This window comes from Martes martes, assembly GCF_963455335.1.
Source record: "Martes martes genome assembly, chromosome: 5".
Taxonomy (NCBI): Eukaryota; Metazoa; Chordata; class Mammalia; order Carnivora; family Mustelidae; genus Martes; species Martes martes.
In genome coordinates, this window is record NC_137892.1 from 33,240,047 (window position 1) to 33,262,294 (window position 22,248).

Genomic DNA, 22,248 nt, shown 5'->3' on the forward strand with positions numbered 1-22,248 from the left:
AAAGAAAGGAGGGTCCCTGGCTGGCTCAGTTGCTACAGTGTCCAACTCCTAATCTGGGTGTTTTAAGTTCAAACCCTGTGATGGGTGTAAAGATCACTTAAAAATAAAATCTTAAAAAAAAAAAAAGAGGAGAGGAGTCAAGATGGCGGAGAAGTAGCAGGCTGAGACGACATCGGGTAGCAGAAGATCAGCTAGACAGTTTATCTAACCATTGTGAACACCTACAAATCCAACGGGAAATCTAAGAGAAGAAGAGCAACAATTCTAGAAACAGAAAATCGATCACTTTCTGAAAGGTAGGACCTGCGGAGAAGTGAATCCAAAGCGATGGGAAGACAGACCGCGGGGGGAGGGGCCGGCTCCTGGCAAGCGGCGGAGCAACGGAGCACAAAATCGGGACTTTTAAAAGTCTGCTCCACTGGGAGACATTGCTCCGGGGGCTAAACCGGGGGGAAACCCAGGCGGGGTCAGCATAACCCCAGGTCCCGCGGGGTCACGGAAGGACCGGGGGTGTCTGAGGGCTGCAGAGCCCACAGGTATTGGAGCGGGGAAGCCGGCTACAGCGACAGAATCGAGAACTGAGCTCTCAGCCCGGGGTTACCTTGTGCCGGCTGCAGGCTGGGTGGGCTCGGACTGCGCGGCTGGAGGCCACGGAGATGGAAGCGACCAGGCGCTTTTCTCCAGGTTCCAGCAACTGACTGCGTTCCTACCAGCGCGACCGCAGGCCAGGGAGGCAGGGCGGTTGGGCGCTTTTCTCTGAGGGCGAACTGCGGAGCGGAACCCCAAGCTCTCGGCTCCTCCGGGCGGAGAGATGGGGAGGCCGCCATCTTCATTCCCGTCCTCCGGAACTCTACGGAAAGCGCTCAGGGAACAAAAGCTCCTGAAAGCAAACCCGAGTGGATTACTTAGACCGGCCCCTGGCAAGGGCGGTGCAATTCCGCCTGCGGCAAAGACACTTGAGAATCACTACAACAGGCCCTTCCCCCAGAAGATCAACAAGAAATCCATCCAAAACCAACTTCAGTCACCAAGAACAGCGGAATTCCACAGCAGGAGAAAGCAAATCTTATCTGGACAAAATGACAAGGTGGAAAAACTCACCTCAAAAAAAAAGAACAAGAGGCCATACGGAAGGCTGGAGACCTAATCAATACGGACATTGGTAACATGACAGATCTAGAGTTCAGAATGACAATTCTCAAGGTTCTAGCTGGGCTCGAAAAAGGCATAGAAGATATTAGAGAAACCCTCTCCGGAGAGATAAAAGCCCTTTCTGGAGAAATAGAAGAACTAAAATCTAACCAAGTTGAAATCAAAAAAGCTATTAATGAGGTGCAATCAAAAATGGAAGCTCTCACTGCTAGGATAAATGAGGTAGAAGAAAGAATTAGTGACACAGAAGACCAAATGACAGAGAATAAAGAAGCTGAGCAAAAGAGAGACAAACAAATACTGGACCACGAGAAAAGAATTCGAGAGATAAGCGACACCATAAGACGACACAACATTAGAATAATTGGGATTCCAGAAGAAGAAGAAAGAGAGAGGGGAGCAGAAGGTATATTGGAGACAATTACTGGAGAGAATTTCCCTAATATGGCAAAGGGAACAAACATCAAAATCCAGGAGATGCTAAGAACGCCCCTCAAAATCAATAAAAATAGGTCCACACCTCGTCACCTGATAGTAAAATTTACAAGTCTTAGTGACAAAGAGAAAATCCTGAAAGCAGCCCGGGAAAAGAAGTCTGTAACATACAAGGGTAAAAACATTAGATTGGCAGCGGACCTATCCACAGAGACCTGGCAGGCCAGAAAGAACTGGCATGATATATTCAGAGCACTAAACGAGAAAAACATGCAGTCAAGAATACTACATCCAGCTAGGCTATCATTGAAAATAGAAGGAGAGATAAAGAGCTTCCAGGACAAACAAAAGCTGAAAGAATTTGCGAACACCAAACCAGCTCTACAGGAAATATTGAAAGGGGTCCTCTAAGCAAAGAGAGACCCTAAAAGTAGTAGATCAGAAAGAAACAGAGACCATATACAGTAACAGTCACCTTACAGGCAATACAATGGCACTAAATTCATATCTCTCAATAGTTACCCTGAATGTTAATGGGCTAAATGCCCCCATCAAAAGACACATGGTATCAGAATGGATAAAAAACCAAAACCCATCAATATGCTGCCTAAAAGAAACTCATTTTAGACCCGAAGACACCTCCAGATTGAAAGTGAGGGGGTGGAAAACAATGTACCATGCTAATGGACATCAGAAGAAAGCTGGGGTGGCAATCCTTATATCAGATCAATTAGATTTTAAGCCAAAGACTATAAGAGATGAGGAAGGACACTATATCATACTCAAAGGGTCTGTCCAACAAGAAGACCTAACAATCTTAAATATCTATGTCCCTAACATGGGAGCAGCCAACTATATAAACCAATTAATAACAAAATCAAAGAAATACAGCGACAGTAATACAATAATAACAGGGGACTTTAACACTCCCCTCACTGAAATGGACAGATCATCTAAGCAAAAGATCAACAAGGAAATAAAGGCCTTAAATGACACACTGGACCAGATGGACATCACAGATATCTTCAGAACATTCCATCCCAAAGCAACAGAATATACATTCTTCTCTAGTGCACATGGAACATTCTCCAGAATAGACCACATTCTGGGTCATAAATCAGGTCTCAATTGGTACCAAAAGATTGAGATCATTCCCTGCATATTTTCAGACCACAATGCTCTGAAGCTAGAACTCAATCACAAGAGGAAATTTGGAAAGAACGCAAATACATGGAGACTAAACAGCATCCTTCTAAAAAATGAATGGGTCAACCAGAAAATTAAAGAAGAATTGAAAACAATCCTGGAAACAAATGATAACGAAAACACAACGGTTCAAAATCTGTGGGACACAACAAAGGCAGTCCTGAGAGGAAAATATATAGCAGTGCAAGCCTTTCTCAAGAAACAAGAAAGGTCTCAAATACACAACCTAACCCTACACCTAAAGGAGCTGGAGAAAGAACAACAAAGGAAGCCTAAACCCAGCAGGAGAAGAGAAATCATAAAGATCAGAGCAGAAATCAATGAAATAGAAACTAAAAAAACAATAGAACAAATCAACAAACCTAGGAGCTGGTTCTTTGGAAGAATTAATAAGATTGACAAACCCCTGGCCAGACTTATCAAAAAGAAAAGAGAAAGGACCCAAAAAAATAAAATCATGAATGAAAGAGGAGAGAGCACAACCAACACCAAAGAAATACAAACAATTATAAGAACATACTACGACCAACTCTACGCCAACAAATTTGACAATCTGGAAGAAATGGATACATTTCTAGAAACATAAACTACCACAACTGAACCAGGAAGAAATAGATAACCTGAACAGACCCATAACCAGTAAGGAGATTGAAACAGTCATCAAAAATCTCCAAACAAACAAAAGTCCAGGACCACACGGCTTCCCAGGGGAATTCTACCACACATTTAAAGAAGAATTAATTCCTATTCTCCTGAAACTCTTCCAAAAAATAGAAATGGGAGGAAAACTTCCAAACTCATTTTATGAGGCCAGCATCACCTGGATCCCAAAACCAGACAAGGATCCCAGCAAAAAAGAGAATTACAGACCAATATCTTTGATGAACACAGATGCGAAAATTCTCACCAAAATACTGGCCAACGGCGCCTGGGTGGCTCAGTGGGTTAAGCCACTGCCTTCGGCTCAGGTCATGATCTCAGGGTCCTGGGATCGAGTCCCGCATCGGGCTCTCTGCTCAGCAGGGAGCCTGCTTCCCTCTCTCTCTCTGCCTGCCTCTCTGTCTACTGTGATCTCTGTCAAATAAATAAAATCTCTAAAAAAAAAAAAAAATACTGGCCAATAGGATCCAACAGTACATTAAAAGGATTATTCACCACAACCAAGTGGGATTTATTCCAGGGCTGCAAGGTTGGTTCAACATCCGCAAATCCATCAATGTGATACAATACATTAATAAAAGAAAGAAGAAGAACCATATGATACTCTCAATAGATGCTGAAAAAGCATTTGACAAAGTGCAGCATCCCTTCCTGATTAAAACTCTTCAAAGTGTAGGGATAGAAGGCACATACCTCAATATTATCAAAGCCATCTATGAAAAACCCACCGCAAATATCATTCTCAATGGAGAAAAACTGAAAGCTTTTCCGCTAAGGTCAGGAACACGGCAGGGATGTCCGTTATCACCACTGCTGTTCAACATAGTACCAGAAGTCCTAGCCTCAGCAATCAGACAACAAAAAGAAATTAAAGGCATCCAAATCGGCAAAGAAGAAGTCAAACTATCACTCTTTGCAGATGATATGATACTATATGTGGAAAAGCCAAAAGGCTCCACTCCAAAACTGCTAGAACTTATACAGGAATTCAGTAAAGTGTCAGGATATAAAGTCAATGCACAGAAATCAGTTGCATTTCTTTACACTAACAACAAGACAGAAGAAAGAGAAATTGAGGAGTCAGTCCCATTTACAATCGCACCCAAAACCATAAGATACCTAGGAATAAATCTAACCAAAGAGGCAAAGAATCTATACTCAGAAAACTATAAAGTCCTCATGAAAGAAATTGAGGAAGACACAAAGAAACGGAAAAATATTCCATGCTCCTGGATTGGAAGAACAAATATTGTGAAAATGTCTATTCTACCTAAAGCAATCTACACATTTAATGCAATCCCTATCAAAATCCCATCCATCTTTTCCAAAGAAATAGAACAAATAATCCTAAAATTTATATGGAACCAGAAAAGACCTCGAATAGCCAAAGGAATATTGAAAAAGAAAGCCAAAGTTGGTGGCATCACAATTCCAGACTTCAAGCTCTATTACAAAGCTGTCATCATCAAGACAGTATGGTACTGGCACAAAAACAGACATATAGATCAATGGAACAGAATAGCGAGCCCAGAAATAGACCCTCAACTCTATGGTCAACTCATCTTCGACAAAGCAGGAAAGAATATCCAATGGAAAAAAGACAGCCTCTTCAACAAATGGTGCTGGGAAAATTGGACAGCCACATGCAGAAAAATGAAATTGGACTATTTCCTTACACCACACACGAAAATAGACTCAAAATGGATGAAGGACCTCAATGTGAGAAAGGAATCTATCAAAATCCTTGAGGAGAATGCAGGCAGCAACCTCTTTGACCTCAACCGCAGCAACTTCTTCCAAAGGCAACAGAAAGAAGCAAGGGCAAAAATGAACTATTGGGATTTCATCAAGGTCAAAAGCTTTTGCACAGCAAAGGAAACAGTTAACAAAACCAAAAGACAACTGCCAGAATGGGAGAAGATATTTGCAAACGACATATCAGATAAAGGGCTAGTATCCAAAATCTATAAAGAGCTTAGCAAACTCAATACCCAAAGAACAAATAATCCAGTCAAGAAATGGGCAGAGGACATGAACAGACATTTCTGCAAAGAAGACATCCAGATGGCCAACAGACACATGAAAAAATGCTCCACATCACTCGGCATCAGGGAAATACAAATCCAAACCACAATGAGATACCACCTCACACCAGTCAGAATGGCTAAAATTAACAAGTCAAGAAATGACAGATGCTGGCGAGGATGCGGAGAGAGGGGAACCCTCCTACACTGTTGGTGGGAATGCAAGCTGGTGCAACCACTCTGGAAAACAGTGTGGAGGTTCCTCAAAAAACTGAAAATAGAGCTACCCTACGACCCAGCAATTGCACTACTAGGTATATATCCTAAAGATACAAACGTGGTACTCCGAAGGGGCACGTGCACCCGAATGTTTATAGCAGCAATGTCCACAATAGCCAAACTGTGGAAAGAGCCTAGATGTCCATCAACAGATGAATGGATAAAGAAGATGTGGTATATATACACAATGGAATACTATGCAGCCATCAAAAGACATGAAATCTTGCCATTTGCGACGACGTGGATGGAACTAGAGGGTATCATGCTTAGCGAAATAAGTCAATCGGAGAAAGACAACTATCATATGATCTCTTTGATATGAGGAAGTGGAGATGCAAGGCGGGGGGGTTGGGGGGAGGTAGGAAAAGAAAAAATGATAAGATGGGATTGGGAGGGAGACAAACCATAAAAGACTCAATATAAAAAAACAGACTGAGGGTTGCTGGGGGGAGGGGGGACGGGAGAGGGTGGTGGGGAAATGGACATTGGGGAGGGTATGTGCTATGATGAGTGCTGTGAAATGTGTAAACCTGGCGATTCACAGACCTGTACCCCTGGGGATAAAAATACATTATATATTTATTAAAATAAAAAAAATAATAAAAAAATAAAAATATATATAATTGTTTAAAAAAAAAAAAAAAGAATAGCCAGAGAGAATGAAGAAACAATGAAGAACACATATGCTTCTTTTTCTAAAAGAAAAAAAAAAAAAAACTATAAAAGGCAGCATCATTTTGACCAATTAAGAGACTATAAGAAAGGAGAATTCATTTTGGCATTCTCTTCCAAGATCCTTACAAAAGGGATCCTAACTATGGCTAGAGGGAAAAGAAACAAAATCCTAACCATTATAAACTTGCATCTACTATGAAAAAATTTGTACAAAGTTATACTGTATAAAAATGCTATTATTCTTGCTCAGCTTTTGCAGTCAACCAAGTAAAAAGTGTAACAACCCTCATTAAGGTTACAAAACGGAATGTAATTATCATCAATATTTAAGAAACTGAGGGAATGTGTAAGAAGGAAATGGAAAAGATGGGGCACTGACTGCCTCACCTTATCAAATACAGACTCAAAATATTGTCCGTAAGTTCATATAGCAGAAAGGTAACCAACAGAACAATTTAAAATAGTGATATAACTATTGGAAGTAGGGCAAAGGCATCAGTAGGCTTTTGATAAACTAAACCCTCACCTAATATCAACCAAGACTAACTAAATTCTCAATCTAACATCTGAAGTTGATAAAACAAGAAACTAGTCCACGTATATGTTAAAATACTAAATTATCTACCAGAAGAATTCAACACAAACCAGGTAAAAGTCTGGAGAACAGAACTGTGATAAAAAGGGGTAGGACAGGAGACTGTTGCTTTTCTAACTTCACCCATACTCTTTGACTTTTTTTTTTTTTAACCTTACACATGAATACATCTTTTTAAAACTAAAAGCTGACTTCTTGGGGAGCCTGGGTGGCCAGGCTGGTTAAGCATCTGCCTTTGGCTCAAGTCAGGATCTCAGGGTCCTGGGCTGAAGCCCTGCATCGCACTGGGCTTGGGCTCCCTGCTCAGCAGGAACCTCTTCTTCCTCTGCTTGCCACTCCCCCTGCTTCTGCAAGCTCACACTTATTTATCTGTCAAATAAATAAATAAAATCTTAAAAAAAAGAAAAACTGACTTCTTTAAAACACTTTGTAAAAAAAAAGGAGAGCTCCTGGGTGGCTCACTCTAAGCGACAACGGACTCTTTTTTAAAAGATTTTATTAATTTATTTGACAGAGGAAGAGAGCAAGAGAGCACAAGCAGAGGGGAGCAGTAAAGGGAGAGGGGGAAGCAGGCTCAGCAGGGAGCCGGATTGGGGCCTCCATTCCAAGACCCTGGGATCATGACCCCAAGCTAAAGGCAGATGCTTAACCAGGCCAACAGACTCTTAATTTCAACTCAGGTCACGATCTCAACATCCTTAGATGAACCCCGGCCATCAGGCTGGTTGTGGAGATTGCTTAAGATTCTCTGGCACCTGGGTGCCTCAGTTGCTTAAGCCTCTTTCGGCAGGTGTCATGATTTTAGGGTCCTGGGATGAAACCCATCATCAGGCTCCCTACTCACCCGAAAGCCTGCTTCTCCCTCTCCCTCTGCTGCTCTCCCTTTCTGTCAAATATGTAAATAAAATATTAAAAAAAAAAAAAAAAAGATTCTATCTCCCTCTTCCTCACCTCAGCACTGTAAGCATGTACTCGATCTCAAAAAAAAAAAAAAAGAAATTTTAATGCATGAAAATAACACTTTGATGCTTTCATTCTATGAATGTTTTTTATCTGTTAAAGATTTAAAAGTGTGTGCAGGGATGCCTGGCTGACTAAGCTGGAGGAGCACTCAACTAAATCTCGGGGTCATGAGTTCAAGCCCCACATCGCGTGTAAGATTACTTAAAAAAAAAAAGTGTGTACACATAGTATATATGAAATAAAATGCTTTTCTCCATAATTTTTTATGGGAAAAATTTCTCCACCTCACAAAATGTCCTCTTTTCAATTTTCCTACAGATGGAACATTAATAGAACTACAATTAGTATAATAATGATGGAAAACTGAACATTAAAATGGCAACCTGAAGATGAGCAAGAATTATTTGATTAGCTTACACAATCACCAAAATAGCAGCAACATTAGTTGCCAGAACATACCAGGAGAGTGGCTTCACCATTTAATTCTTAAAGGGGTTTTAAAAAAAACTCCAAGCATTTCTTTAAAAGCGAAACAAGCTGTAGTTTTCAATTTTTACTTTAAAAACGTGTTTTTCAAGTATTTAATAAGCTAATTTAAATGGTACTGAAAAATTCTTTGACTTTTAATGTCAAAATCATGGTGCAACAGAGGCAAGTATCGCAATAAAATGGGGCAGACTGACTTTTTACATACAAGTTTACTAGAATGTTCACTAGAACATTTCAGACGACCGTCTTTCCTTCCTCTCTAATTTCATTGTACCCAGAAATAACTAGTGTTTTTCAGTTTGGTGTATATGCTCTCAGACATTCCTTGTGCATACACACACACACACACACACATATATATACACAAAACATTTAAAAATTTGTTTTAAAAAAAGGCATCAAGTGACTAAGTATTATGTTCAATAGTATACTGTATACATCATTTCAAGACACAAATATTTTCTTTCAGTTTACTGTTTGCTAATTGCCTTAGGAACTCATAATGGCTGCACAGTGTCCCAGTAAATGAAATATTGCATACGAAACCATCTGCAAAATAACATTCCATGTCTTAGGTTATAAGCAGGTTATAAAGTCACTTCTTGAGAAGTGATTTTCACATGAAAATCATTCTCAATTTTACATTTCTCCAAATGTATTACTATATAATCAATGACTGAAGTAGACAAGATTAGCTGGAATATGTAATTTATCAGAAATCAAGAACAAAAAAAAAACTTCTTAAATATACTAATAATAAACAATAGAATCAGGGAATACATCAAAACAAGAGTCAAAACCAAACACATAAATCGAGAGGTACTTAAAAGAGCAGAAAAATTAACCATTTTCCACATAAGCTTTATTTTTATAGAAATTAAACACAAATTCTTAGTAAATTTATTTCTTTAAAAACCCCACGATAACAGCCTGAATTATTTACATTAAAATTCTTTAAATTAACCATCAAAAATATTATAAATATGAACTTTAAAATGGAAGGATTTTTAAAACTTGAAGTTTTAAGAAATAGTTATTTGGTTTATTAGTCAAGTAGCCAGCCCTAATTTTTAAAGATAGAATCCTTATTTATGTAGCCAAAACACAGTAACTACAAAAATGTTACTCTCGGCACCCCTGGGGCAAATAATACATTATATGTTAATTTTTAAAAACGTTACTCTTGTTTCTTAAAAGAAAAAAAAAATGCTACCCTATTCCAAAAGATTTGTATAAAATTCCTTAAATAAACTCACTAGAAAACCAAGAACCTGTAACACTCAACAGATAAGTTTAACGTATTGTTTACAAAACACAACAATTTTGTGAGTAAACAGGTTCCACATAAAATCAATCACCTTCATAATGGTTAACAGGTCTTCTTTCAATGATGTAATCCTCTGTAAGTCAAAATAAACCCATACTAGTAAGAAGATTATTTTAGATGCCTGTAAAAAGTGTGAGATTACCCATCTTTTTATTAACCTATATCCCTACTAATCCATACATAATTACTGCTCACCTTTTAAAAAACATAGTCACCTGTACTTTTTTTTTCTAACTATAAAATACACATCCTTTAAAAAAGTCTTGAAAATATCAGTAAAAAAATAAAAATCATCATCTCACTTCTTGTATATGTTCATCCAGTCATTCATCCACACAGATAAATATACATTAAATCTCTTTTCTTATGAAATTGGGATCATAGAAAATAAGTGCATTTTGTGTGGTTTGAATCGATTATATTCCAAAAATTATAATCACAGCATCACCAAAGAAGTACAGCAACATTCTTTTTAGTTCCAAAATCAGTCTATTTAGTTATCTACATGTACTTTTTGCGAGGTTTAAAATGTTAGACTTGACTTTCTGTAACGTCTACCTGGTATAGGAGAAAAAGCACAGACACTGTAGGGGAAAGGGCTTAAGTTTCAAATCTTGATTTTCTGAGTTACAAGAAATGTGACCTTGTGTAAATTACAAACCGACCCTATCAGATGAAAATGAAAATAACTACACAAAATAGGAGTTGTTTCAAGGATTAAATAATATGATATATGTGCAGGGAGCACCCAATTCCTAGCACACAACAGTACCTCCACAAGTATTAGTTCTTTCCTTCCCGTTAAAAAAATAAAAATAAAAAAAGGCGTGAAGGCGACACAACTATTAAAAGGCAGACTTCTAAACATAAATACAGTAATTAATTGTATTTGAAAGGTGCTATTTTATCAGAGCCTTTTACTCACTTGTAATTTATTTCACAATCCAGCTAGCCGGCAACAACACAGGGTATTACTGCACCAAAAATTTTATTTCGGAACAAGAAAATATTTTCCTTAAGTTTGGCTATCTGAAATCATCGCTAACAAGAGGGAAGAAAGCAAAAAATTTCTCTTCTAAAAGTATACCATGAGTTAAAGCCCTGCGGTTGAGAATTTCCTGTAAGGAAAATTAAAGAATGGAAAAAAAAGAACAACTCTCTATCCCCCACCGCCCTCCAATGTTAAGTTTGGGAATGAACAAGACAGTAATTCCTTATAGCAATTTAGAAAATGCCACGGACGCGTGAGAACGCACCGGCGAAAGGTTAAGTTTGAAAATGCTTCCCTGCTTAGATCCGGGGGCGTGGGACTACTAAGACTCAAAACCCTGGGATCTTGGACAGAACTGAGGCCTGAGACCGAGGGAGGAGGGGGGAAACGGTCTATAAAAGTCAGAGGCAGGAAAAAAAAAAAAAAAAAACACAATGGGAGGGGGAGGGGGCAGCCGAAAAAAACAAAAAACAAAAAACAAAAAACGCTCCAGACCCTGGCTTTGGCGCAGCGGCAATCACTTGCAGGAAAACAAGAGTTGGGGAACTAAGAAAATGAGGAAATTCCGGGGCCCCGCGAAGAAGGACGGAGGGGCCGTGAGAAACCCGGAGGCTGCGGCGGAGAGAGAGGGGTGGTATCGTCCGAGAGAAGGGTCGAGCGGGGAAAGCGAGCAGCGGCGGGACCGGAAAAGGAGGACAAGGATGGGGGCGGGGGGGAGACGCGGAGGCCTCCGTGGTCCGCCAATGTGAGAGAAAACGAGGAGGGGACGAAGGGGGCCGGGGCAGCGCCGCGGTACCTGCAGAGATCGTCCAGGACGCTGCCGGGAATCTCCACCCGTTTGGTCTCCATGATGAGGACCCACAGCAGGAGCAGTGCATCCCGGCTCCGCGCGGCCGGGGACCAAGGGTACGGCACGGAGACTCCGGCTCGCCGGATAGGGGGCAGCGGCGGCAGCGGCGGCAGCGGCGGCGGCTGCGGCGAAGACCAGAGGAGGAAGGGGCGAGACCCACTCACTTCCGTCCCGCTCCCTCAGCCCCGGACCCCGAGGCTGGGCCAGAGCGCGGGGAGGAGCCCCGGGAGTCACGCCCCTACTCTGCTTGAAAGGTCCAATAGGAAGCTGGAGAATCGGGAGGCTGAGCACGCTAAGCCAATGAAATGTTTGTTTATTGGTCTGTCATGTCCAATCCGTCTTCAAGCGGCTCAGTTGCTCCTCAGAAAATCAACTTCCCGCCGCCTTTGATTGAGCACTGGTGTGGTCACGCGCATGCGCGCCACGCCTCCTTTGCACTACTAGGAAGTCCAGAGGATTCAGGTTTTCCTGGTAGACCTGGAGACCAACCTCCTAGGGTTTGGCGTGGTTTGAGCGTCCTCTCGGTGAGTACGGAGGCGCTCGTACTTCTGCAGGGCAGACCTCCAGAGGCGGTCCTGCGCAAGCGTGCATTTACAGTTCCTGTCACCAAGTATCCTGCACAAACATTCATTGTCGACCCCATCCCCTCCAGGCCAAAGACTGTATGTACCTCCTTTAACTGCAAACACCTGAAGGGTGTTGCCTTTTTGCTTGCGACTTAACCTCTGCCTTTCCTCAGGCGACCCAGACAAAACTTTATCCCAATATCTGGCACCTAGTGAGAAAATACTGATTGAACTGGAACTCAGGAATTTGCATTCTACCTCCTACACACACCAACCTACTGGTCTTAGCTGATTCCTCGTCTTGCTTAATGGAGCCCAGTCCATTAGGATCTTGCAGAAAAATCTAGATCCATCTGTTCTTTAACCGCCTTTTACAGCAGGTCCACAGCAACCTCCCCCCACACCCGCTCAGCCACAACTTCAGTTCATTCTACCATTTAATCTCTCATCTTTTTCTTAATTTCTGTCCAAATGTCCTTTGTCTTTGCATCAGGTGCTCATGATTTCTCCTCATTACTACAAGAACTGCCTAAGCAGGACCTCTACTTCCATTCTTGGCCCGTACAACTGTCCAAGTTTTACTTTCTTTTGTTCAGGTAGGAATAGGTTGCAGTCTTTTATCTTCGGATAGCTCCCCTATATCAGCTTCTGGTGTATACTCAACCCCAAACATGATGTAAGAGCCCTTTGACCATCTATTTTACTCTCCTGTTTCCCACCTTTGTTTTTGTTTTTTGTTTTTTTTTTCTTTTTGCTCTTTATTGGAGAACTCAAATTTTTCTTTCAGCCATCTATACTGTTTTTACTCTTGTGGAGCTTTCTTTCATCTTTCAAATGTCTCTTCATTATGGTGTCATAGCCTTGCTTCATAGATTTCTTATCCCTATGAAGATATTAACAAAACATTTTTAGGGGCACCTGGATGACTCAGTTGGCTAAGTAACTAACTCTTGATTTTGGCTTAGGTCATGATCTCAGGGTTGTGAAGTCAAGCCCTGCAGGGGGCTCTGAGCTGGGTATGGAGCCTGCTTAAGATTCTCTCTCTCTCCCTTTCTAAAAAAACTCAAAAAACAAAAAACAAAACAAAAGGAAAACCACAAACACAATACATTCTTAAAGTTTTCTTCCTGAATAGTCTCTTCTTCCTCTCAGCTATGTTTAGCTATTAATTAGGTCTCCATCTAACATATTGGAAGTGTTCTGGTAGTCTTCAAGTATTCACTCACACTTAAGAGAGCATAACTAGGGGCACCTAGGTGGTTCAGTCAGTAAGCATCTGCCTTCCACTTAGACCATGATCTCAGGGTCCTGGGGTTAAGCCCTACATTGGGCTCCCTGCTCAGTGGGGAGCCTGCTTCTCCCTCTCCTTCTGCCCCTCCCCTTATTCATGTGTTTTCTCTCTCTCTCTCAAATAAATAATAAAAATAAAATCTTTTTTAAAAATACGTAACTAAAAGACTGGAGTTAAGTGCTATAAAAGCTTCCAGCATGAAGGTGGAACTTGTTTCTTGAGGGCTTCTCTGTAGGGTGATCTGGCTGGGCTGTTAGTTGGGAACACACGTCATCAGTATCTGTCGGTCATTCTTTCCAGCTGGTCAAATTCTCTAAAGAGAAAATCCTTCCAGACCAAACTGGAAGTGTTCTGGGAGTCGAGTATGGGAGCACAGACAGGAGTATTGTGCTTGCTTTATTCAATCCCCCTGGCACACTACAAGTCTTAGTTTGGGTTTCCTAAGAAGCAGGCCCTGAGACGAGGATTTGAGTGCAAGTAGTTTACATGGGAGGTGATCCAGAAAAGCATGGTAGAGCAAGGAAGGGAGTCAGAAAGGAACTTTTCACCAAGGAAGTTAGCACTGTGTGAAACTGGAGCTGATCCCACTGGAGAATTCTGGAGACCCGGGTAAAACACACATTGCAGAGTTATCCAGCTGAAGGGGTGGGGAGATGGGGATTTCTATACTCACTTCCACCAGTTCTTGGTTCCATCATGTTCCTGGAGCCTACACCCCAGTCTGCCCCATGAGCAGGAAGGCAGGCTCTGGTGGCTAGAAAAAGCCCTCAGGCAAAGAAATGCAGTCACTAGAGCAGTTAGAAGTCCAGGCAGCACGGTGTAATGGATCCGTAAGGCTGACAGTGAGCCCCTTTAATGGTTCTATTTTGCTGAATATGCATTCTCTTTGTCCTATCTGAACTTCTTTTCTCTGGCTGGTGGTATCTTAGCAGCCAATTTTCTTAGTGGTCCACGTGAAGGTCAAGTCTGGTTTTTAGAGTACTCTAAATGATGGCAGTGAAACAACAGTAGAAGGCCCAGTGGTGTTTATCCCTCAGGGGCCAATGGTATCAATGGAAGGAAGCAGGCTGCTGTGCATTTGCCAAAGGACCTGGAGGAAATCTTCCTGCTCCTTTATCTCTCCAAGGTTTCAGCCCCTTTTTTAGCTCTAAGGGGCCTGCAAATCTCCAGACTTCCACACAGTGCTAAACCAATGCCTCCACGGAGAATTCCACAGTTGTCTGGGGACTAGCAACTTCCAAGCTACTTTCCTGCCCATTCACCATCCCACTCCTGCCTCCTCACACACACACACATCTAAGAGCTGGACAGGTGCACAGTGGAGTAGTCCTTATAGCAGTCCCCTGAGCTGTGACTTCCAAAAAATTCAGGGCCTCATTCAAACCCAACTGCCCAGAGGCCCCAGCAGCCCGTGGCTTGAGAAAGGCAGATAAATTGGAGTTTGAAATTAAGGGAACAGGAGATGCTGAGCTTCTTGAATTATAATACGGATACAATTTTTAAATAACTGAATTGATCAAAACCTTTACTAATTTAAAATATGCCATCTCATTTAGTCTTTTTAACTACGTGGGATAGGCAGATAGAGATTAAAGAGACTTACTGAGATTAAATGATGAAATGACAGTATGAAATGAAGCCAGGACTAGAATTCAGTTCTGAGCTCACAGCAGGAATTCTGCTTAAGGGAGAATGACACCATAACAATTATTATTAATGTCTGTACAGCATGGTATGGTATAATATTCTTTCAAATACAATAATCCTTACAATAAAACAAGTTGTCATCACATTCTTAAAAAAACACTGAATATGCTTATTGGCCTTCTTTTAAATTGAGTGAGATTAAATTAAGTCTGTTGGAAGCCTTTTCACATATCTTCAAAGTTCCTTTTTAAAATGTATTTTCCAGCTTTATTGAGGTGTGATTGACAAATAAAAATTGAACATATTTAAGGTCTTGTCCTAGTCCATTCAGGCTCCTATGACCAAAAAATGCCTTCAATTGGGTGTCTTACAAACAAGAAACATTTATTTCTCACAATTCTGGAGGCTGAGAAGTTCAAGGTCATGGCACTAGCAGATTTAGTGTCTGGTGAGAACCCATCTCCTAGTTTGTAGACTGTGCCTTCTAGGTGTAAGCTTACATGGCAGAAGAGGTAAGCTAGCTCTCTGGGCTCTCTTTTACAAGGGCACTGATCCCATTCATAAGGGCTCTACCTTCACAACGTAAGCATGAACCCCCCACCTCCTAAGACTATCACATTGGGCACTAGGATTTGAACACATGAATTTGGGGGGGACACACAAACATTCAGACCATAGCAGATATAGAACATGCTGCTTTGATATGTATTGTGTAATGATTACCACAAACAAGCTAATTAATATATCCATCACCTTCCATAGTTACCGTGTGCGTTTGTGTGTGTGTGTGAGTTTGGTAAGAACACTTAGGATATCTACTCTGAGCAAATTTCAAGTGTGGGAGGAGTTGGCACAAAGGGCAAATATGTGTTGTTGTGTAAATGACTTGAATCAAAAGATCTTTGTTAGTTGAAGAGTACACACTTTGTTGTGAGATGAATAAGTTCTGGAGACCTACTGTGCAGCAAGGTGATTATAGCTAATAATAGTATATTATACACTTGAGGGGAGGCCCTGTTAAGTTCAGACTGGTTTGGGCGGTCTGGGCCAGTGGAGCTCTTCTTCCAGGCAGTCATTGCTGCTTGAGGGGTAGCTTTGGTTTCCTCCAGGTCTCTTGCCTGAGTTAAGAGATAAGCTGGAAAGAAGGAAAAACTTGGACCAAAGGTGGCTGAGCACAAATAGGTGAGTAGTCAAGGTCAGGTCTTGGGTCTGGCTGGTGTCAGAACTACTAGGGCCATCTCACCACCATCCGGAGGCTAAAGTGAAGACATGCGAGAGGGCAAAGCTGAAAGGCCTGTGGAGAAAAGGAGGCAGATCTGTCAGGAGCTCAGCTGAGCTGGTGTGGGGGTGGAGGTGGGGATAAGGGTGGGAGAGGAATGAAAGAGAGAGAGGGAAAGCACACGCCCAAGCACCTGGCCCCAGGTAGGAGCCAGAGTGGTCAGGTGTCAGTCACCAATTAAAGCAAGAAGCCAAAAAATGAGAGTTAAGCCTTTAATCAGCTTACCACGATGGCCAGAACCAGAGAAAGCACTGACTGCTTCTGTTTCACTTTCCCGTGGAACAAGGTACTACCGGTCAAGGGTCAGGTGATCTCACTGAACAAAAGGCTCATGCAGTTTTGTGGACCCTGGGGAGAGAGAAATAAGGGGAAGACCTAAGTGTAGAAAAGTACTCCTCCTTCCCCAATGAGGTGGCTTCAGCGAGGAGACTAAAGAAGACCTCTGCCAAGGCCTCAGATTAGGAGATAGGAATGGACGCCCTGGGGCTGGGGATGCAAACAGGAGAAGCTTGGGAGGCACAGGGGCCAAGTCCCTGAAGGCAGCGCCCTGACTGCAGTACACTGGCAGTGTGAGGAGGGCAGTCACTCCGGAGTAGACCTGCCGGGTAGAGCGTCTGTGGTGGCCTACGGTTAGGCCTGAAAACTCACACGTAGATCTCTAACCACAAGCCAGATTCTCAAGAACTGCTGAAGTGAACCCCAAAGACTGTCCTACCTCCGAACTCACATGAACCCACACATGTCTTCTGGTTTCAGCCAAAGCCTTCTTTCACTTTGGCCCAAATCATTTCTTTTTTTTTTTTTTAAAGATTTTATTTATTTATTTGACAGACAGAGATCACAAGTAGGCAGAGAGGCAGGCAGAGAGAGAGGGGGAAGCAGGCTCCCTGCTGAGCAGAGAGCCCGATGCGGGGCTCGATCCCAGGACCCTGGGATCATGACCTGAGCCGAAGGCAGAGGCTTTAACCCACTGAGCCACCCAGGCACCCCTGGCCCAAATCATTTCAATTGACATGTTCCGCTGGGCATCCAGAGGCTCAAACCAGAAGTCTAAGAGTGAACCCTAGTTCCTGTCTTTCTTACACATGCACATGTCCAACCCACTGCTGCATCCTGGCCAGTCTACCTCCAAGATCCAACCCTTCTTCTCCACCTCAGCTTCCCCCACCTCAGGCCAAGCCTCCTCAGCCTCAGCTACCCGGCTACCATAGGCTCCTACATGTCTCCTGGGCCCTGGCAACCCGCTCTCCACAAAGCAGCCAGAGTGGTCATCTCAACACATTAATTTGATCCCTCTTGTGCTTGAAAATGTTCATGACTTCAGAAGCAGAATCCAACTGACGTGCCATGGCTTGAGAGACTTTTCGTGATGGGCACCTGCCCGACACCCACTCTCCTTCCCTCTCATGTCCCATCTTCATCTCTCACTACACTCTAGCCGTGGTAGTCTCCTTGCAATCCATCACGTTCTCCAAGCTCTTGATGCACACTCTCCTTCTGCCTGGAATGCCGCCCACTGCTCCACAACTCCCTCCTTTACAGGCATTCTCTGCAGCTTGAACATCACCTCCTCAGAAATTCTTCCCAGACCACTCTACCTAATAGTCTCCTCAATGGGTACCTGGGTGGCTCAGTGGGTTAAAGCCTCTGCCTTGGGCTCAGGTCATGATCCCAGGGTCCTGGGATCGAGCCCCACATCGGGCCCTCTGCTCCGAGGGGAGCCTGCTTCCCTTCCTCTCTCTCTGCCTGTCTCTCTGCCTACTTGTGATCTCTCTCTGTCAAATAAATAAATAAAAGCTTTTTAAAAAAATAAATAGATAAATAGTCTCCTCAATTTGAAATTTTCTCAAGCCATTTCTCCCCTTCCCCCACTAAACTGTAAGTTATAAGAAAGTAGGGATCATTCCTAACTTATGCACCGAATCCCCAGTGTTAAGAGTGTCCTTGCGTGGTGGACACTCTCTAAACATTTGCTAACTAATGTCGGGCAAAGAGTAAGTTATCACTAAGTATGTGGTGTGGTTACCGAGGAGGAGGTGGTGGGATGCAAAGTAAGTATGAGTAAGTGTGAATGTCTTAAAAAAAAAAAAAAAAAGTAAATCTGCTGTTGGAAAAGATGAACTCATCCTAGCTTCAAGGGGTTTTGTTACTTTCGTTAAAGAGTCCTAGTAATACAGAGCTCACTTGCTCTCTCTTTTGTGTATCTATGTAATAGATATATATTATATAAATATAATACAATAATTGGGACGCCTGGGTGGTTCGGTCGGTTAAGCTGCTGCCTTCAACTCAGGTCACGATCCCAGGGTCCTGGGATCGAGTCCCACATCCGGCTCCTTGCTCGGCGGGGAGCCTGCTTCTCTCTGCCTGTCTGCCAATCTGCCTGCTTGTGCGCGCGCTCTCTCTCTCTCTCTGACTAATAAATAAATAAATAAAATCTTTAATAAAAAAATATATAATACAATAATAAACAAATAATATATGTCAAATAAGTATAAGCATCTTATGTGCGAATATATATATGAAACAATTCTACACTCTAGGTGGTTCTAAAGGTTCTAGAACTCTAGAACCTCTTCCTTCTCTTTCTCCCTCTCCTTCCTGCTCCTCTGAACCTCTATACCTCTAACCACCACGCTTTGGTGGGTTTGCTCAGAAGACGAGAAAGCCATTGGAAGAGAGGGAATGAAGTTGCCACACCCAAATGAAAAAGCTTAATCCACTGGTAAACAACCTTCTTTTGCACGGGAACAAATCAGGAAAATGAAAATTGTTTCAGGATTTTTTTTTATATAAATCACTTCTTAATTTGAAAAAAATCAGAAATATGATCTCTATAACAGTTCTTAAGAATTCTCTCATTAATTCCTTGTCATAAAGGGATTAATTTCTGACTAAAATTTCAGAAACTGAGTAACACACTAATTATTACATTACGTCTTTGAACAGACGTTGAGTAAGCGTGCTAGAGGCTGGCTTGTTTTTCTTTAACTGAACTTGCAAACATCTTAACTGGGAAAAGATGTTTGTCTCGTAGTGTCTCTTACATTGAATTCTTTAAAAGGAAAAGTTCTGTTGAAACAACAAACAGATCTAAAGAGGTACCTCTCCAACCATGCATTGTGAGCATAATCAGCTCGGTCTAGCCCCATCGGTATTCCACAGTCTGCATGGGGCTCAGACTTCAGTTCATCCAGACATTGGCCCCCCTGTGACAGGCCTGGGCTAGCTAGCCTGCTCTCTTCCCAGCATATACAAGGAAACCAGAATCCCAAACAGGAGAAGGCTGTTTCCTATCTACCAGCAGGGGGTGTACAGTCCCTTTGTTCCATTTTCAAATTTTAGAGCACACTGCTGACTCACGTTCTTAGCAAAAGAGCAGGACTTGAAAACTGAGGCTTTTGCCATCCGTGGGACCCTACTTCTGAGGAGCTGTTGTAACTACATTATTTCCCGGCTATTTAAATGACTCAGATCTCTGAAGAGACCCTTTCCCACTTGTCCCCTTCAAGTTGCCTATTGGTGACGGCCTCTCACTCTGTACGTTAGTGTCACGTTGCAGCTCCAGCAAATTACCAGAGCTGGGCTGGCTTTAAAACAATACAAATTTCTTATTTTAAAGTTCTCCAGGGGAAAAGTCCAGCGCTGGTCTCACTGAAAAGAGAGGTGTCTACAGGGCTATGTTCTCTAGTGGGGCCCTCTGCATGCTCTGGCTCCTGGTCCCCTTCCTCCATCTCCCAGGCCAACAATGGCAGGTCGATTCCCCTTACATCACTCTGGCCCTCATAGTCCTCTCCCTCACAGTCATCTCTCTGTGGCCCCCCATCTGCTTCCTCTTCCATTTTTAAAGAACCTTGTGATTACATGGGGCCCACCCAGATAACCCAGGACAATCTCCCTACCTTAAAGTCAGCCAATTAGCAACCTTCATTCTATCTGCAATCTTTTTCCTCCTTTTCCTTTAAGGTAACGTATTCACAGACTCACACATGATCACAGGATTATGAGGGACATTTTGCAGGGGGGGGGTCATATTTTGCTTGCCACATTCTGTATCCCTGCTCTGTAGATTTCTCTTTGTCTATACACCCTCTTGCTTCTGTTCCCAGGAATCCGTGACTGTACATTTTTCCAGCATGTGGAAGTTGCTAGTTCTAGTAATCTGAAATTATAGAGTTTTATCTCCCTTGTTTGTTGTGCTTGGGATCACGGAATTTAAAAATAGCTTTTATTGAAAGCTAAAATAGTATAACGTCTGGGATTTGCTTTAAAATAATCCACCAGGGGGGGAAATTGCAAGGCAAATCGATAAAATAAGACTAGCAAAAGGGTGGTAATTGTTGAACTGGGTAATGAGTACATGGAGTTTAATTATATTCTTTTATATATACTTTCAAATGTTCAGAATAAAATGTTTTCAAAAATTGAGGCCTTCTTCCTGAGAATTCAACTGACTTTTCCTCCTTGTTTCTTTAATACTTGAAAGGAAGAACATTGATAAGACTAAGTGAAACTGCATAGTAAACATGTCATTGTTAAAGGCACCAGGTTGAGATGGAATTGATTTAAAAAATTAATGAGATATAATTTACAATGAAATGCTGTTGACTTCTGCAAAATTTAAAAATTTAAAAATTTAATAAAAAGTTAAACTTTTTGTTTTGAAGCAACTACAGAGTCCTATCTAGTTGTAAGATGAGAGATGCAGTTGGCTCTTTCCCTAGTTTCCCCCAATGGCAACATTTTACAAAACCACAGCGTGTTATCACATTGATGTGACACAGTTGCTGACGTGACACACCACACTGTCATCACCACAACGATCCTTCATATTGCTCTTTATGTTGTCTAGATGTCACATATTTATGATCTCTTCCAAATGAAAACCTTTTCATGACTTTTATGTTCCTTCCTTTCTTAAGAGCAAGATCTTAAAATGGCCCAAACCTATTTTTCAGAGCTGTCAAACATACTGTGTGATGGAATCTGAAAATTGTACTGACTAAATTTTAGGTACCATGGATGAACTAGCAGAATATGACCTCAAATAAGGGACTGAGAGCAGTGCCCAGACAGCAAAGAGGCATCTTGGAAGTCCAGAGTCCAAGCAGCATGGCAGGGAGGCAGGGCCATTGGCATTGGCCACTTTGCTGGCCGGAAGTCACCGTGTGACAACTACCACTAGTGCCAGCAGCCTCCTCCACCATCCATTCTTGTTCTTCCTCTCAGTTAAAGGGCTCACTGAAAAGTCTATATGTTCTGGCTCTCTCACAGCTACCTGTCATGAGATGTGGCAACTATCTTAGGGCAAGGAGATGTAAACACGGAGTAGCTGAGGACTTCTGGGAAGTTCTAAAAAAAAAAAAAAAAAAAAAAAAAAAGGCGTCAGGCTTTGTTTCTCTCTTTTCTCTTTGTTCCTTCCTGTTGCCAGCAAGTGATCATCTGGGCAGAGAAGCAAAATAGGAGATGCCGTGGTCTCTGAAGACCTCAGAGCTGCCAAACCAGCCCTGGAGAGCCTATCTCTAGACTTCTTTTACTGGAAAGAGTGATAAGCTTCTATCTTGTTGAAGCCACAATATTGGGTTTTTCTCTGTTTTAGGCAGACAGTAATCCAAACTGACGCAGGCTGTCTTCTTATCTAGAGACAGAGGCAGATCTCATTTGAGGCTTGAGGCTGCTCTTTTGATTTGGGGAAAAAAAGTTTTCAATAGGCCTTTTGATCATACCAAACCAAAGTCCCCAAAGAATTCCAGACAGAACAGTTTGAGACCATTGGAAGGTAAAGAGATCTGCAGAATGATGTGGAGTTGTACCTTCCT

At 42.2% G+C, this 22,248-nt stretch overlaps 1 protein-coding gene across 1 annotated transcript in view; it reads right to left on the reverse strand.

The window, feature by feature from the left end:
• The window catches only part of DCP2 (decapping mRNA 2), a 51,698-nt gene extending 39,847 nt beyond the window's left edge, over nucleotides 1-11,851 (reverse strand). Inside the window, exon 1 of the mRNA XM_080803781.1 lies at nucleotides 11,593-11,851. Within this exon, the coding sequence (XP_080659907.1) occupies nucleotides 11,593-11,645 (53 nt within the window). The 5' untranslated portion in view covers nucleotides 11,646-11,851. The remainder of the gene's footprint in view (nucleotides 1-11,592) is intronic.
• Between the last annotated feature and the right edge of the window lie 10,397 nt (nucleotides 11,852-22,248).